The sequence below is a fragment of the Dasypus novemcinctus genome, chromosome 5 (genome assembly GCF_030445035.2).
Source record: "Dasypus novemcinctus isolate mDasNov1 chromosome 5, mDasNov1.1.hap2, whole genome shotgun sequence".
Classification (NCBI taxonomy): Eukaryota; Metazoa; Chordata; class Mammalia; order Cingulata; family Dasypodidae; genus Dasypus; species Dasypus novemcinctus.
In genome coordinates, this window is record NC_080677.1 from 137176216 (window position 1) to 137193199 (window position 16984).

General features: G+C 46.9%; 1 protein-coding gene across 1 annotated transcript in view; it reads right to left on the bottom strand.

Annotated features, from left to right (window-relative positions):
• CNPY1 (canopy FGF signaling regulator 1) overlaps window positions 1-16984 on the bottom strand; it is a 74240-nt gene that overhangs the window by 30255 nt on the left and 27001 nt on the right. The window contains exon 2 of the mRNA XM_004458604.2: window positions 11811-11923. Within this exon, the coding sequence (XP_004458661.1) occupies window positions 11811-11923 (113 nt within the window). The remainder of the gene's footprint in view (window positions 1-11810; window positions 11924-16984) is intronic.

Below are 16984 nucleotides of genomic sequence, written 5' to 3' on the forward strand. Positions count from 1 at the left end.
TTCATTTGTTTGCTTGTTGTGCTTTTGTTTTTAGGAGACACTGGGACCGAACCAAGGACCTCCCATGTGGGAAGCAGCTGCTCAACTGTTTGAACGACATCCGTACCCCCCTGGCTGGGTGTTTTGTTTTTTTTTAATGATTTATTTTTATTTATTTCTCTCCCCTTCCCCCTGTTGTCTGTTCTGTGTCCATTCGCTGTGTTCTTCCATGTCCACTTGCATTCTTGTCATGTGGCACCAGGAAACTGTGTCACTTTTTTGTTGTTGTTGCATAATCTTGCTGCATCAGCTCTCCATGTGTGTGGTGCCACTCCTGAGTAGGCTACACTTTTTTCACGTGGGGTGGCTCTCCTTGCAGGGTGCACTCCTTGCGCATGGGGCATCCCTACACGGGGAACACCCCTGCGCAGCATGGCACTCCTTGCGTGTGGCAGCACTGCGCGTGGGTCAGCTCACCACACAGGTCAGGAGGCCCTGGATATTGAACCCAGGACCCTCCATATGGTAGGCAGATGCTTTATCAGTTAAGCTACAACTGCTTCCCCCCCTGGCTGTTTTTAAGCAGAAAAGGTGGTTGGTTAAAAAGCACCTGTGAAAACGGCATCGAGATGGCTCCTCCCACTGGAAAACAGACACAGCTGTGGCAAAACTCTTCCCTCAGCCCCTTCCGCCAAATTCAACATTTAAAGGGTTCCTGCTGTTGGGACTGGCCAACTTGCAAATTCTCTGGGACAGACATAACATAATTAATATTGAGATATTAATTAGTGTTTTCTGTCCCCATATGCCCTCCGTTCTCCTACTAGAGGTCACCAGGTCCTTTTGAGCTTTCCTGCTTCTAGAGAGGGCAATATTTTGGAGGCAACAGCAGATATTTCAGGCAAGACCCTTCTCCTTCCTGCTTCTGATTGCCAAAGTTTGAACCCTTTGGGGGGTAGGGGAGTATGGGGAGCACTTTTGACCAGAGAGGAATAATTATCCAAAAATGGGGAGCAACCAAAGGCTTATAGGCCCACAAACTCAATCATAATACCAACCAAAACTATACAGTGCATAAGAGTAAACTTAAGCAAAGAAGAAAACTCACTGGAATGTGATGAAAAAGCTTTCCTGAGAGACATAAAAGAAAAATGAACAGAGTACCTACCATTATAGCAACAACAACTAGTTGCTATTCACCTTTCCTCACTACAAACAACCAGATTTTATTCTAGAAGACTAATGAACAGGGAGGATTGGCACTAAGCATCCATCCCACAGCCTTCTCCTGAGTACTGTAAGGGTTGGAGGACAAAATCCTACATTTCAAAACTCCTTAGCAGCGAGGACCTTACACTGGATTTTGGGCTTGCCAATTGGATGCATTCATATGATGTGGAAGACAAAGGCAGTCAACCTGTCTCAAAAGAGTAGGCTCTTAGCCATATAATTACGGAAAGAAGAGAAAAGAGTTCTAGAGACAAAAGTGAAAGTCACTTCCCTCTACGCACAGCTTCCTATGGATTTCAAAAAATCTAAAGGGGGAAGCGATGTAGCTCAGGTGACTGAGCTCCCACCTACCACATGGGAGGCCCATGGTTCGGATCCCAGTGCCTCCTGGAGAAGACAGTGAGCTGGCGTGGCAGTCAGGTGCTGTAGCTGACGCAACACGAGGATGTAGCAAGAGACATGGCGAGGAAAAACAGAATGAGAGACATGACAGAAGCAGGGAACGGAGGTGGCTCAAACTGTTAGGCACCTCCCTCCCACATCAGGGGTCCCAGGTTTGGTTCCTGGGGCTTCCTAAAAGAAACAAGGAAGACAAACAGACACAGCTAGTGAAAAACAAAGGGGTGGGGAGAACTACATAAATAAAATAAATCTTTAAAAAAAAATCTAAAGGGCAAATGCAGGCTGGCAAAAGTCAAATATTGCTTGATGATGGCAAAAGCCTTAGTGTGATCACCAGAAATAGAAGTTGAGCACATAAATAAGTATGCAACTTCACAGCTTTTTGCCTAGTATTTAGTATAAAAGAAAATAATTTGTCTGAGTGGCTTTCTATCTGACAAATTAAGAACAATGGTATTTGCTAGAATTGGAATTCCTGCAATAAAACAGACTTCTTTTGCTTACTCAAAAACAAAAACAAAAAACCAAATGTTTATTGTGTCTTTAATTATGCAACTAACATTGTATTCATTACAGAGAAAAATCAAGATAAAAATAAAAGAAACTGGAAAGTGGCTGTGGCTCAATCAGTTGGGCTCCCATCTACTATATGGGAGGTCCTGGATTTGCATCCTGGGGCCTCCTTGTGAAGGCAGGCTCATGCACACGTTGCAGAGAGCCCCAGCCTGCAAACGTGGCAGAGCACCAACTCAGCAAGGTGACACAGCAATAAGGGAGAAAAGCAAAAAACACAGAATGGACACAGAGAGCAGACAGCAAGCAAGCTGCAAGGGGGGGAGGGGAAAATAAAATAAATAATAAAAATACAGACACAGAAGAACGCACAGCAAATAGACACAACACGCAAAAAGCCATGGGGGGGTGGATAAAAATAAATAAATAAAAATAAAAGAAACTCAGCAGTAGTATCTACTGATAATTACCATTAACGTTATGATATATAATATGCCAGTCTTATCCCCAATAAATAGTGTGATGGAATTTCAGAGTTGACTGGGCTGAGTTATGGTGCCCAGGTGTTTGGTCAAGCAAGCACTGTGAGGCTATTTCTTAGATTTAAGTCATTATCAGTTGATTGTATCTATGGCTGATTGCATCAACAATGAGAGACCTCACCTCATCTAATCATTTGGAGGCCTAAAGGGGAGAAATGATGATTTCAGTAGTCAGAAAGAAGAATTTCTATCTCTATTTCAGCCAGCCATTTTCTCCTGGGGAATTTGGCATCACCTTCGAGTTCCCAAACTGTGGTCTGCCCTACAGAATTCGGACTTGCCAATCCCCATGCTATCTTGAGTCAATTCCGATAATAAATCTCTTAATATTTACATATACGTACATATAGTTAGATAGATATCTATTTCCTGTCGATTCTGTTTCTCTGGAGAGTGCAAATACAAATAGAGACATACACATACAGGGGACACCTGTACATGCCAATTAATCTACTTATTTCCATTTCATAGCTGGAAAACTCCTTTCTGATTTTTCCACATGGCAATTTCCAGGGTTCTGTGACCATAATTTTATTCACAATTGTTGCCAAAGTATTATATTATTAAGATGGCTGGGAAGTAGATGTGGCTCAAATAACTGAGCTCCCACCTACCCCATGGGAGGTCTTGGGTTCGGTTTCTGGTACCTCCTGGAGAAGACGAGCAAGAGAGCAAGCTGGCACGATGGGCTGGCACAGTGAGCTGACATCATAAGATGATGCAACAAGGAGACAAAAGAGGAAACCCAATAAGAGATACAGCAAAGCAGGGAGCAGAGGCAGCTTAAATGATTGAGCACCTTTCTCCCACATGGGAGGTCCCAGGTTCAGTACCCGGTGCCTCCTATAGAGAACATGAGTAGGCACAGAGAGCACACAGCAAATGGACACAGAGAGCAGACAGCAAGTGTCTAAACCACTTTTAGTTGGGTTTTTTCTGTTACTTGAAGCTGAATGTGCCCCACTATTTTATAATAGTATCCATATTACAAAACTTTTTTTCCTGCCTCCAGTTATATTGATTCCCTAACTCTCTCCTCTCTTCTTTGCCCATTTAAAGTCTCTGCATCCTCTAAGACAGTTTCTGGCAGAGTGATTAATAACACAGGCATTTCAGCATATACATTAGGGTCAGAATTCCAGCTTTGCCACCAACTGCTAGGTGACATTAAGCTAAGTGGGTCTCTAAGCTTTGGCCTTTTCATTTATAAAATAGGGGGAGAGAGGGAAGCAAATGTAGCTCAACTGACAGAGTATCTGCCTACCATATAGGAGGTCCACGGTTCAAACCCAGGGCTTCCTGGCCCATGTGGTGAGCTGGCCCATGCTCAGTGCTGATGTGCACAAGGAGTGCCATGCAGCAGTGTCCCCCACGTAGAGGAGCCCCACATGCTCCCTGCAGGGAGAGCTGCCCCACATGAAAAAAGCGCAGCCCATGCAGAAGTGGCGCCACACACACGGAGAACTGACACTGCAAGATGACACACACAAAAAAGAGACGTGGATTCCCGGTGCCGTCAAGAATGCAAGCAGACACAGAAGAGCATACAGTGAATGGACACAAGAGAGCAGGCAATGGGGGTGGGGGGAAGGGGAGAGAAATAAAAAATAAAATAAATCTTAAATAAATAAATAAATAAAATAGGGGGAGAGAGTCATACTGTTTACTTTATGGTGCTATGATGAGAATGAGAATGTTGAAAAGGTCTTAACACTATGCTCAGCATGTAAGATGTTCTGGATAGGGAGTGGGTATAGCTCAGTGGTTCAGTACCTGCTTCACATATTCAAGGTCCCAAGTTCAATCCCCAATACCACCTAAAAATAAATAAAAATTTAAAAAAGAAAGTGCTGGATAAATGGCAGCAATAGTTACATCTAAGAAATCTCACTTAGACCATGACTTCTACACCACTGCCTTCTGCTCGGAACTCCCTGGCACTTAAACTTCACACCACATGATCTGTCAGTTACATTCCATCATGTGAGGCTCACATTGGTTCCTGCGCAATGTCTATGAGTAGAGCGCCCATTCCTTCAGAGTAAGAATTCCTACTCCATTCACCACACTCAGCTGGGGCTGAACTTCATACTGGAGTATTGATTGACTCGAGGGAGGACAGGTCACTCCCAGGTCACTCTGCCCAAGCATACAATTAGGAACGCACAGCCCCCAAGGGCTCAAGTAGCTGGGAATAAGGATGAGGCAGACTGGGTCTGCCTCTGGCCCTGCCCTGGTCTACAAAAGTTATGGGCCACCCAACCCAAGGCTCTTAACTGCAGTAATAGCTGGTCTCAAAGGAGTGTTAGTTGTTTCTGTATAGGGCCAGACAGAAATTATTGTGGTATTGTTTGGGCATTAATAAGCTTCTCAAATGAAATATCTTTAGGCTACTATCCCATGCTTGCGAAACCCATCTGCTATTGTGGCTTTTACTTTTTTGGACCATGACCCATTTTTTACATTGCAAGCCATTGCATGCAGAAGTTTCACGAAACAATACTTTTCTTTTGTATATGATACACTCTGATATTTATGTATATAAATGCTGGGTGCCACATATTGAACTTATTTTATGACTCAGTATTGGGCTGCAACTTGCAGTCTGAAAATTACTGACAGATTGAATCACCCTCCACCTCCTTGCAGCCCTGTTTCAATAGCTCACCACTCTCATTTTGTTAGCAAACAGGGGCCCACGTACACGGCACAACTCCAGGATACCAAAGCATCCCAGGGATGTGCAGTATGGAGTACAATGGGGCAGCCCTGTAAAGAGCAAATGACTTAGAATTAGGCTCTAGAATGAAATGAATACCACATAATTAAGCAAGTCACTAGAGCTCTCTGAGCCTCATCTTCCGCCTTTCTAAAATGAAGCCAATAAAAGTGGCCCTGTTTATCAATCAGAGTTATCAAAAGAATTTAACAAAAAGGCATTAAGTGCTAGTGTAAACAAGCTATGGGTCTCATTGTCATTATTATTGATTGGAGATATTTTTTCGATTTGAACTTTTGAAGTTTTATAGAGAAGTTGGCATATTTCTCACACTTAACAAAGGCAAAGGAATGCTTCATGTTCTGCATTTTCATTTCTGTCTCAAACGTTTAGCAAATATTTATTGGGTTCCGACTAGGTACTAAACACAGAGAACTAGTAATCCTATATTCAGTGACTAGCGGTCAGAGGATCTCTATGTAAAAGCAAACCTGAGCCCCAACTCCAGCTCCCAGGCCTACAGGCCCCGTCTTTAGAACAGCAATAGGTTTATATGCTCATTTCCCAAGGCCTGACTTGAATAATTTTTAGGAAAGGTGAACAAGGACTTGCTTGAAATGTAGACATAAAATAACTGGCTCCAAATTATGTTGTGCTCTTTTGATAACCGTGCTTTACTAAAACTGCCACTGATTCAATTTGTTAAGGAAAAGAAAAGAAAAGAAAGAAAGAAAGTAACCTTGGTGCTGAAGTGCTGGCTGCATTTTACTAAAAAGACAAGGCTTTGTAACATCACAGGGGAGGTGTCAAGTGGGAACGTTCTCCTTGAACTTCATCAGCGGGAGTGGTCTCTCACCCGTCACCAGCGACCCGGGTACCACGTTGCGACGTGCCCCTGCATCCCCACTTCAACAGGGTGCCTCCGCAGAACCTCTCTATTCTTGCTTTGCTGAAGAGAAAGATCTTTGCCAGTGGAGACAAGGCCTCTGCATCTCATAAAACAACATCAAGCAAAATGTCTGCGGCCTGTGAATTTAATTCCTTCTTTTGAAGAAATGAGAGCAACACCAAAAACCTAGGCTAAGGAGAATATTTACAACAAAGCCAGGCAGTAAATCCCTGGGAATTTGAGGTTTACATACATTGCATGATGCTAAGTAACTGCTACTGCCATCACCTCTATGTGTACAAGCTGTCGGGTAAAATTGGCAACCGAAGACCTCTAAGGTCTCTTGAGGAAGATGTCAATTAAAATAAGGGGGGGAAACGGACTTTGGCCCAGTGGTTAGGGCGTCCGTCTACCACATGGGAGGTCCGCGGTTCAAGCCCCGGGCCTCCTTGACCCGTGTGGAGCTGGCCCATGCGCAGTGCTGATGCGCGCAAGGAGTGCCCTGCCATGCAGGGGTGTCTCCCCCGCGTAGGGGAGCCCCACGCACAAGGAGTGCACCCGTAAGGAGAGCCGCCCAGCGCAAAGGAGGGAGCAGCCTGCCCAGGAATGGCGCCGCCCACACTTCCCGTGCCGCTGATGACAACAGAAGCGGACAAAGAAACAAGACGCAGCAAAGAGACACAGAAAACAGACAACCGGGGGAGGGGAGGGGAATTAAATAAATAAAAATAAAAAATAAAATAAATAAAATAAAATAAGGGGGACTGATTTTCTCATAATTCCCAGCGCCACGCGCCCCATGCCTGGTTCCCTGCTGGCCCCCTCAGTGGGGTCAGCCCTAGGTATAGTGGAAGAGGCCAAGTTTGGCTCTGAGGCTCCCAGAAGCCCCCAACAGTCCGCTGAGCCTTGCCCAGAGTTCTCACCAGTGCCGGGGCTGGAGTGCCACGATGGCACCCCAGTTATGGCCCTTCTCAGGAAGTGTTTGTGGGTTAGCAGATACCTCTAAGATCCTAACTCCAAGGAGAATCCATATCATCAGTGGCTCAGAAACCATGTCAGAGCCACAGAGGGAGCAGTCTGCTGGCTGCTGGGTGGGGGGGTGGGGGGTGCTGTCTCAGCTTGGGTTTTCCCAGGGCAGTTTATTTGGGAGGTTGGGGAATCACGTAGGGGAAGAGGGAAGTGCCACTGGAATGGGGAAGTGCTGTAGGGAAGGAAGGCAGCCAACAAAAGGGGCATCACCCAGCCAGCTGCCACCAGGGTGACCGGAGCTTGGCTCCACCGGGGCACTCTAGAAACCAGGGGCGAACACACTTCAGAGACACTCCCACCTGAGAGGTGTGTGTAAACCCCTACAGGGCCGCTCCCAAAGGCTGCTTGTACCCTTCCCTGTTAAGCTGAAGAAGACTGTCAGGCAGAGAGGCAGATGTTGGCAGTTAGAAGTCAACTGAAGCCCGAGGGAAGTGGAGCAGCCGGCACCCCACAGCTGCCCGCCCCACTCCCCACCGCTCCTCACCCGAGTCCTCCTCAGGCTCCCAGGAGGGCCTCTCTGCCCATTGTGCTCACATCCCAGCCGTCAGCAGATGGCCATCCCCGGGCCTGGGGGTCTGTGAGCGGGGTCATGGCCCCTCTTGCTCCTGGGTATTTGGACCCAAGGAGGGAAAGACCAGAAAGAGGGATTCAAAGCAGAGCTGGCTCAGAGCCAAAAGTGGGGACCCAGGTGTGAAGCCAAGGAAGATGGAAGTGAGGGGATGGAGGGGAACCCCAGGAAGTTCCTCACCGACAGGGGTCGATGGGGGACCCATCCCTACAGCCCTGGGGTCTCTGAGCCCCTGGTGGGTGCTGACCCAGGGCTTCTGGCCGACTGACTGGGTCCCATTACCACGATACACACAGAATGCCAATGAACGGTACCAGGGTTATGGGATGTCTCTAAAAACTCTCAGTGCTTCCGATGGGAAAATATGCAGGGGAAAACATGCCAGACTTAAAAGAAACAGAAGAGGGCAAAAACTGTGCCTGGGGTGTCCTCCAGTGATGGATGAGTTGGGTGGACCCATGATGGGATAGGTGTGCTTGTGGAATTCAGACCTATCACGGGCTGCGATGAGACCCACAGTCTGCAGGACAGACGTGCTGGGTCCACAGGGGCACAGCTGCCTCGTGACCCTTGCTCATGCTGGAGAGAGCAAGCTGGGGGAGCCGTCTGCTTGGCTGCTGCACAGAATAGTCTTCCTCCTGACAGTCCTCTGGGGATAGAATAATCTTGTAACAAACTGAGAACCTACCCCAGAGAAACTGAGCACACCCCACAGTCCCCTGTCCACCTGCCCTCCCCAGCCTTGCACCAGTGCCAGGCCAGAGACCAGCGGGAAGAGGCACAGAGTGCAGGAGCCCTGCAGGCGCCCCCCAGTGCACTCCTTTCTATCCCCACTGTGGCTAAGGGGTCAATTCATTGCATTTTACGCCCCCTTCCTTTTCTCCCATATTCAGAATATGGCTTCTCAGAAAGAGCACCCGCTCTTCCCACTGAGGAGTGGGGCCCTCCCAAGGACCCCGGAAGTTCAGCTCCCTGGCTTTTCAACCCCCCGTCTTAGAGGACGCAGCACATTGATGAGTATTTCATCTCTTCCTTAGAAATACACAGAAGTAAAAGAGAAAAGACACTTAAAAACTGTTACAACTGCAAATTTTATGTTATTTGTGTATGTTACCACAAGCTAAAAATTGGAAGCAAAAAAGAAGAAAGGAATGAGGGAAAACACCAAGTGTCCCCCCTTTGGCCAGCCGCCCTCGGGACGCTGGGCACGCATTCTGCATTTGGGGCCTCTGGCCAGCCAGGATGCGGCTGCCCCAAGCTCCCTGCACATCTGATATGCAGCTTTGCACTTCTTTTGTTCTTCACTGAATACCAGGCTGAGCGCACAGTCTGCGAGAAAGCCTTCTACGTCACCACCACCCGCCCTAACGTAACCACCAGGCCCCCTTCCAAGGCAGGAGGCCAGCTCAAGTTCAGGGCCCTGACTTCTTCCGGCATGTGCCCCCTACATTTCAGGTTTGGTGGAGTAGCCTGCTGGCTGAAGCAAAACGCGGCCCTGGCTGTTGAGTGCCAGCGAGGGAGTTTTCTAGACAGGAGGAATGCGAGCCATGCCCCGTCAGTCGTCTTTAAAGCTTTGGCGTCAATGAGGTGGCAGTGATTTCAGTGAATCAGAGGCAGGGAACTGACCGGCCTCCCCTGACCCTCACCCCCAAACCCTACTATTCCAAAGCATGGGGGCTTTAAAAGATGACAACATGGACCTACTCTCCTGTATGCAGAGGGACTCCATTGCAGGTGCGGTGGGAGCAGGGAAGGCTCCTGCGTGAAGGCAGCAGCTCCAGGGGAAAATACCCGGGAGTCAGGGTGTCAAAGCTCTTCCTTTGCCATTACCCTGGCAACCCTGATGAAGGAAGCAGAATTAGCACCTTCACATGGCTTTCATGGGCCAGGTGTTTGGGGCAAAATTGAAAAGGTTATTTCCACTTGATCACTCAAGGTGGCATATCCCCAAAGATACCAGAAGCGAGGTGAGAGTTGTGATCTCTTCTCTCCAGGTAAATTTAAACCCACTGAGGAGATTAAACCAACTGGGAAAGCTCAGCGTACCTAAGTGGTGAAACCATGGAAGGATGCGCTGCTACGGGAAGACCTGAAGCCAAGCCAGGCTTGGCAGCGTCCAAGCCCCAGCATGGCACCTAATTAACTGTGGCACCTTAGGCACCTTATTTTCTCAGTGGGAAAATAAGGATAATATTTATTTTTGCAGGGCTGCGGTCAGGATTAGAGATAATTTCCAAGCAGGCCTTCAATAAAAATAGCCGCTTTCTTTGTGGTCATCGATTTTAGGTGTCTCAGCCCTCCCCAGCCTCTGCCCATTTCCCTCCCCCTTTCCTTTCATATGACCCTCTTGCTTCTTTCTCTCCCGTCTCCCTGGTCTCCTCTCCCTTTTACCCTTGCCAGAAAGACTTCTTTCTTTCTCCTGGTCTATGTGCATTAACCATGGGTCAGATAACCTCTATTTTAAGTTATTAAAATATTAAAGCTCCATTTGCTTTTTATAGCTGTTAAACACTGGCAGGCACATTCACAAAACGCACACACGCTCCCCTTGACTAGCACTGCCTGGCAATAAAGGAGTCCACTGCAGGGCTGGTATCAGAGAGCAGGGCTGCAAGCCTTCCAGGTGCTTCCCTGCCCTGCAAGGATGGGTTATGCATTCAGGGCCTCTGAAAATCCAGATACACGGAATCAGACTGGCCAGGGATGGCCAGTGCAGTGAAACAACTGTTACCAAGTTAGTGTGATCTTGCTAGTTCAATTATCTGAACGATGTGCCTTTAAAAGTCTGGACTTGTATGTAAGTTTGTGAGGCAAGCAGTCCAAGGAAGGTGCTTGAGTTCCTAGTGCCCTTCTGTGGGAGATGCACTGACTTCTGGATGAAATCTACCAACCTGGAAAATAGCTCTCTCATTCAAGGCATAACTTGGACAATTAAAAAGATCACACCTATGCTTCCTGTGATAGGATTTCTCATTCATGCCACTTAGCACGTTACAGCAGAGTCTGGCGAATCTTTTTCTACTCCTTCTTTCACTAGCTTCAGGTGGGTACACAATCTGAGAAACAGGTGGGAAATGTACAGGCCACCACCCTGTCTCTGAAAGAGGCCAGCAAGCGAGGACAAAGGGAAACAGCAACAAATCCTATACCGATTTCTATTGTAGCATTCGATGAGTTGGATGATACTGTAGAACTTTTCTAATCACATTTTCCCTTTTAGAATAACGTTCAAATTGGCTTATGTGTTCCAAGCATTTATCACCTGAGCGCCCAGGGAGAAAGTGACCCCTAAAAGATGCTGGGGACAGGATCTCACAGCAGTCACAGTCGGCCCCAATCTCTCCAGGCTTCTCGGACTCCTCCCTAAAAGTGGTGATAGCCCCTGCCCCATCTCCCCCCACCCATCCAGATCCTCAGGGGTGAGCCCCCTTTTGGATCATCTCTATGGGGAAATGAACATTTCTTCTTTCCCCTCAGCCAAGTGTCTGAACCTGTCATGGGAAATGGGCTGCTGCTGTTTGCATTCTGCACCCCTTCTAGAAATCTCTGCAGGCTTTGGAGAGGGGGAAGAGGGGAGGGGTGCCTGGGGGGAGGTGGGCTCAACCTCTGAGCAATCTCTAGCCAGCCCCCTTAGCCTCTCCAGGCCCCCTGCTGGCCTTCCCCAAGAACCACCGAAGCGCTCGCTATTTTTATCTGGACGAACAATAGTGCCAAAATGTCTTCTGACTTGATAGGACACAAAATTTAGGTTCGGGGAGAGATACTTCAATTTCAAGCTTAAAGATTACTTTGGGTCCCCCAGGACTCAGAAGCAATTTAGAGCTGATACCCTGAACAAGAGAAAGGTTAGAAGATTAAGACCAACTGCTGTTTGGATAAATGGTTGGTAATTGCCCATATCCGCAATTAGATACTGGCACATAATTTCTTTTCCGTTACCTTTCTCCTTTCCTGCGTCCCGTCAGGATTTATTCGGTAGGAGCCCACCTTGGTCTTCTTCTGCCGAGCCTTGGCGACATCATACTCCACCTCGTCCATCAGGGCCCTGCACGCTAAACAAGACACAAAACAAGGCCTATTAGAGGAGGGGAGGGGCAGAATGGGGACAGAGGAGCTTGGCAGGGAAAGAAAGCGGTCTCTCTAGAAGGGACAGAGGAAGGCTCGCCCTTGTACTGCTCTCTAGCTGCGAATATCAGCAACGTCAAAGCGCTCTAGGAACCAGAAAGGACTCTTTCTTGTCCTCTGGATGCTTATTCACAAGCAAGGATGCGCCAAGATTTCAAAGAGAGCCATTCTGAGACTATTTTTCTTTGTCTAATCTTTTACACTCTTTGTGGTTTGTTTTGTTTTTAAACCACATGAATGTTTTGCTTTTTTATTTTAAATGTTTTCTCAAAGAACAAAAAACCCATGTTTGGAGTCAATCAGAGACCTCAGTGCCCCACTGAGTTGCCTTAATTCACCCAAGCAGCATCTGATTTGTCTAAAACTGGACCCTGCCCCCAAAGTTTATTTTTGCTGAATTTAAAATGTAAGGGGAGTCTTAGAAACGTATTTCTTATTGACTACAGAACTGCCTTTGTCTCTCTAAAATCCATTTTCTCCCTCTTCCAAGGCTGTCCAGCTAATGACTAACTTGGGTGCGGCCGTCGTGGCTGAATTCTCACAAATAGAAAGGAAGCGGAAGTGAAATCTCCATCTGCCTCATTGGCCAGTTTTAGACATCCTGTCTTCCCCTGACTGTGGCCCGGAAGGTAAACATGACTGGCACATGGCTTTGACCAGGAGACGATGACAAGCCCTAAGAGATGTTAGGGAAACAAGAAGGGAGACTCCTGAGCTGGAGGACTGGCCCCAGGAGGCAAAGCCTCCCAGCAGCCTGGACAAGTTTCTAATTTATTCAAGTCATTATTTCTGGGCCTTTCTGTTAGAAAAGCGTACCTGTACATGGCCAGAATTTGAATTTTGGCACTGTTTACCTGATACTATTCTTAGTCCTATTTTCTGATGCTCCATTAGAACACGGTGACTGATGTCAGCCTGTATGGCTTACAATAAAGGTTATCATCATCACAATGAGAGCTGACATAACAGGGTGCTCCTACAGTCCGGCCAGCGTACTAAGGAAGTGCTTTCCGTGTATCCTAACATTTCACACACATTACATACCCAGTGATAGCAGAGCTAGCATTATCCTCATTTTGTAGATGTGGCTTAGAGAGAGAAAGCAATTTTCCCCAGGTTTCAGAGGTAAACAATGCACCTACATAAATGTGTACAGGGAAGTGAATATGGCTCAAGCAGTTGGGTGCCCACCTACCACATGGGAGGTCCCAGGCTTGGCTCCCGGTGCCTCCTAAAGAAGACAGGCAAGACAGCAAGCTGACGTGACAGGTTGATGCAGTGAGCAGAAGCAACAAGATGACACAAGGAGGAGACACAATGGGGAAACACAACGAGAGACACAAGCAGGGAGCAGATGTGGCTCAAGAGATTGGGCCCCTCTCTCCCACATGGAAAGTCCCAGGTTCGGTTCCCAGGACGTCCTAAAGAAAAGAAGATGAGCAGACATAGAGAGCACACAAAGAACAGACACAGAGCAGGTAGTAAGTGCAATCAATGAGAGGGGGTGGTGAAATAAATAAAATAAATCTTTAAAAAAATGTTTACATAGCAGTCAGCAGCTATGAGCCACCATTTCAGCCTACAGACTAAGAACTCAGGCTCTGGAATCAGACAAACCCCGGCTCTCTTTCTGGCTCTGCCCCTTACTATGCACGGGATCCTCAATAAACGTGAGCTGCCATTTATTATTCTGATACCCATCATTCAGTGAGAAGTCCAGTGAGTGGCACTCAGTCCTAAACCCCCAAGCCCTCCAGCACAATAGTCTCTAAGAGCCCACCATTAGTAGAGTAGAGAAGCTTTACTCACCCTTTTGCCAGAGCTCTCTGCCTTAGTTTCCCAGGCTGGGTGGCTTAAAACAACAGGAATCTATCGCCTCACAGTCCTGAAGGCTACAGATCTGAATCAAGGTGTGAGAGAGCCAGGCTCCCTCCATGGCGTTCTTGGCTTGTGGCATAACTCAATCTCTGCCTCCATCACAGGATGTCTTCTCTGCCTGTCTGTGTGCAACTTCCTCTCCTTATAAGGACACCAGTCATACGGGATGAGGACCCACCCTCATGCAGTTCGGCCTCATCTTTAATAATATTTTCAAAGACGTATTTCTAGATAGGATCACATTCATGAGCCTGGGAGTTAGGACTTGGGGCAGGGAGTGGGCACAATTCCATTCACAGCAACATCTATGACTATCTCTGGGTCCATCCTCTGCAGAACACAGGCTGCCTCCGATAGCCCTGCTCCCGTTCTTCCATGGTAAAATAATTTTCACCCACAAACCTGGCCACCCAGAGTAAATGCTGTATTTCCAGCTCTCTTCCAGCTGTTGCCATGTAACTAGTCTCTAGAACCAAGTGTTCTGTGGCCCTCCCTAAAGAGACAGCTGCTGCTTGTTGTGAGCCTTTCTCTTCCTCCGTCCCGCTATTTGGAACATGGATTTTGGCCCGAGTTTATCTTGGATCACTGGGGACCAGGGCCACACCTGAGAGAGGCCAGAGTGAAATACTGGAAGGAGCTTGGGTCCCTGGAGACTTTGTGGGGCAGAGTTCCATGCCAAACTGGAAAGCTTTCCTCCATCCTTTATGAGAGAAAAACTTCTGGTTTTTTAAACCACTGTTATTTGTTGTGAGTGTACTACACTCATAGATTAATGGAACCCTCTGTCTCCAGCACAGGAATCAGGAAAGAATATTCCATTTCCGCTCTCTCCAACATGTAGATCCTGATGAGACATGGCAAGCCCACCTATGGGGACTGGGATTATGGAAGAGCATGTCCAGATGTGCACGGCCCACTGGGCCAAGAACAGAACCATTGGGGAGTCTTAAAGATGACCAAAAACACAAGCAGGCACTTGAGGCAGTGCAGACTCAGGCTAGGCAAGAGCGGGAAAAAGGGATGTGATTTTTTGAAGTTTCCTAACATTTTACCCTTGCTAGTGGGAGAAGGAAGACGGACTAGGAAAAAGTCCCTTGGGAGCAAAGAATGCCATGACCAGTATACAGGAGGGTGATGCTCCAGCCTGCAGACCCTTTGCCCCTGGGCTTGAAGGCCGGGTGGGGAAGCTGTAGGTGGGGCCTGAAGGCTGACCACGAGCCATTCACCGCGCCAGCCAGGGCATGACCAGCGTGCTGGTGACCTTCCCTGCTGTAGCAGGTATCCCCAGCCCTTCTGGAATTAGCTAAAACCTCAAAACACTATATCCCCTTCTCCTACAACAGAGGGCAGAGAGGTGGAATGGAATGAATGTGGATTTGGACGTTTCCATGGACCTGGCTTCAAAGTCTGGCTTTGCTATTTTCTCTATTTCTTTTTTCTTTTCTTTTCTTTTCTTTTCTTTTCTTTTCTTTTCTTTTCTTTTCTTTTCTTTTCTTTTTTCTTTTCTTTCCTTTTCTTTTCTTTCTTTTTTCTCTTCTCTTTTCCTTTCCCTTCCCTTTTCTTTCTTTATCTTCTATTTCTTTTATGTACATGTACCATATGTACACCTCAAAATTTCATATTCTAACCACTTTCAAGTATATAGTTCAATTTTATTAATTACACTCACAATGTTGGGCTACCATCACTAGTAGCCATTAGGCCCAACTTCTCCATCACCTCAAAACGAAAGGAGAATTTAAACCTTAACTCCCTTTTCCCTACCCCTACCCTGGCCCATGGTAAAATATATTGTAGATTATGACTCTATGAATTTGCTTATTCTAATTATTTCACATCAGTGAGATCATACAATATTTGTCCTTTTATGTCTGGCTTATTTCACTCAGCATGATGTTTCAAGGTTCGTCCATCTTGTCGCATATATCAGGACTTCATTCCTTTTTGTAGATGAATAATATTTCATTGCGTGTACACATGTTTTGTTTATCTCTTCATCTGTTGATGGACACTTGGGTTTGCTTTCAACTTCTGGCTTACTTGTGAATAATGTTGCCATAAACATTGGTGTACAAATGTCTTTTTGAGTCCTTGCTTTCATTCATTGGGGTATACAACAAGAAATAGGATTGCCAGGCCATATGGGAACTTTAATTCCAACTTTCTATGGAACCACCAGACTGATTTCCACAGTGGTTGTATCATTTTACAATGCCGCTAGAAAGGTATAAGGAAGGGTTCCTATTTCTCTGCATCCTCATCCACACTTATTATTTTCTGTTTTATTTTTTCATGATAGTCATCCCAGCAGGTGTGAAATGGCATCTCACTGCCTTTCCCTGATGACCAATGAACGTCTTTTTATGTGCTATTTGGCCATTTGTTCTTTTTCTCAACTTCATTTAATGTGTTATTTTCAATTTCTTCTTCAGGAAAATGGGAATGTGTCTCCTATGTCACAGGGTGAAGATTAAATGAATATATAAAATCACTAGAATCTTTGGATTCTGTTTTCTTGGAATTCTTGGCAACATGTCTTGAATTCCCTGGGTCCCTGAGCAGCTTTCTTTTCTCTGTGTCTACTTTACTCCAGATTCTGAAATCTATGTTTCAAACTCCAGCGTGATAACCTACCCCTACCTCTTGACTACTCTCTTTGCTTGCTAGAATGATTTGATACTCTTGGCTCTCTGGAGCCCCACAAGGTTGGACCTGTTGAGCAAAGACAAAAGGAAGATTCTGTCCTCCACCAGTGCAAGCTCCAGGACCCTGCTGCCTGTGCTCCAACTCGGGTGCTATCTGGTCTCCTTTTTTTTTTTCTTCTCCCCCCCTTCCCCCCACCCCAGTTGTCTGCTTTCTGTGTCCATTCGCTATATGTTCTTCTGTGACCACTTCTATCCTTATCAGCAGCACCGGGAATCTGTGTTTCATTTTTTGTTGCGTCATCTTGTTGTGTCAGCTCTCTGTGCATGCAGCGCCATTCTTGGGCAGGCTGCACTTTCTTTCGCACTGGGCGGCTCTCCTTATGGGGCGCACTTCTTGTGCGTGGGGCTCCCCTTGCGGGGGACACCCCTGCGTGGCACGGCACTCCTTGTGCGCATCAGCACTGC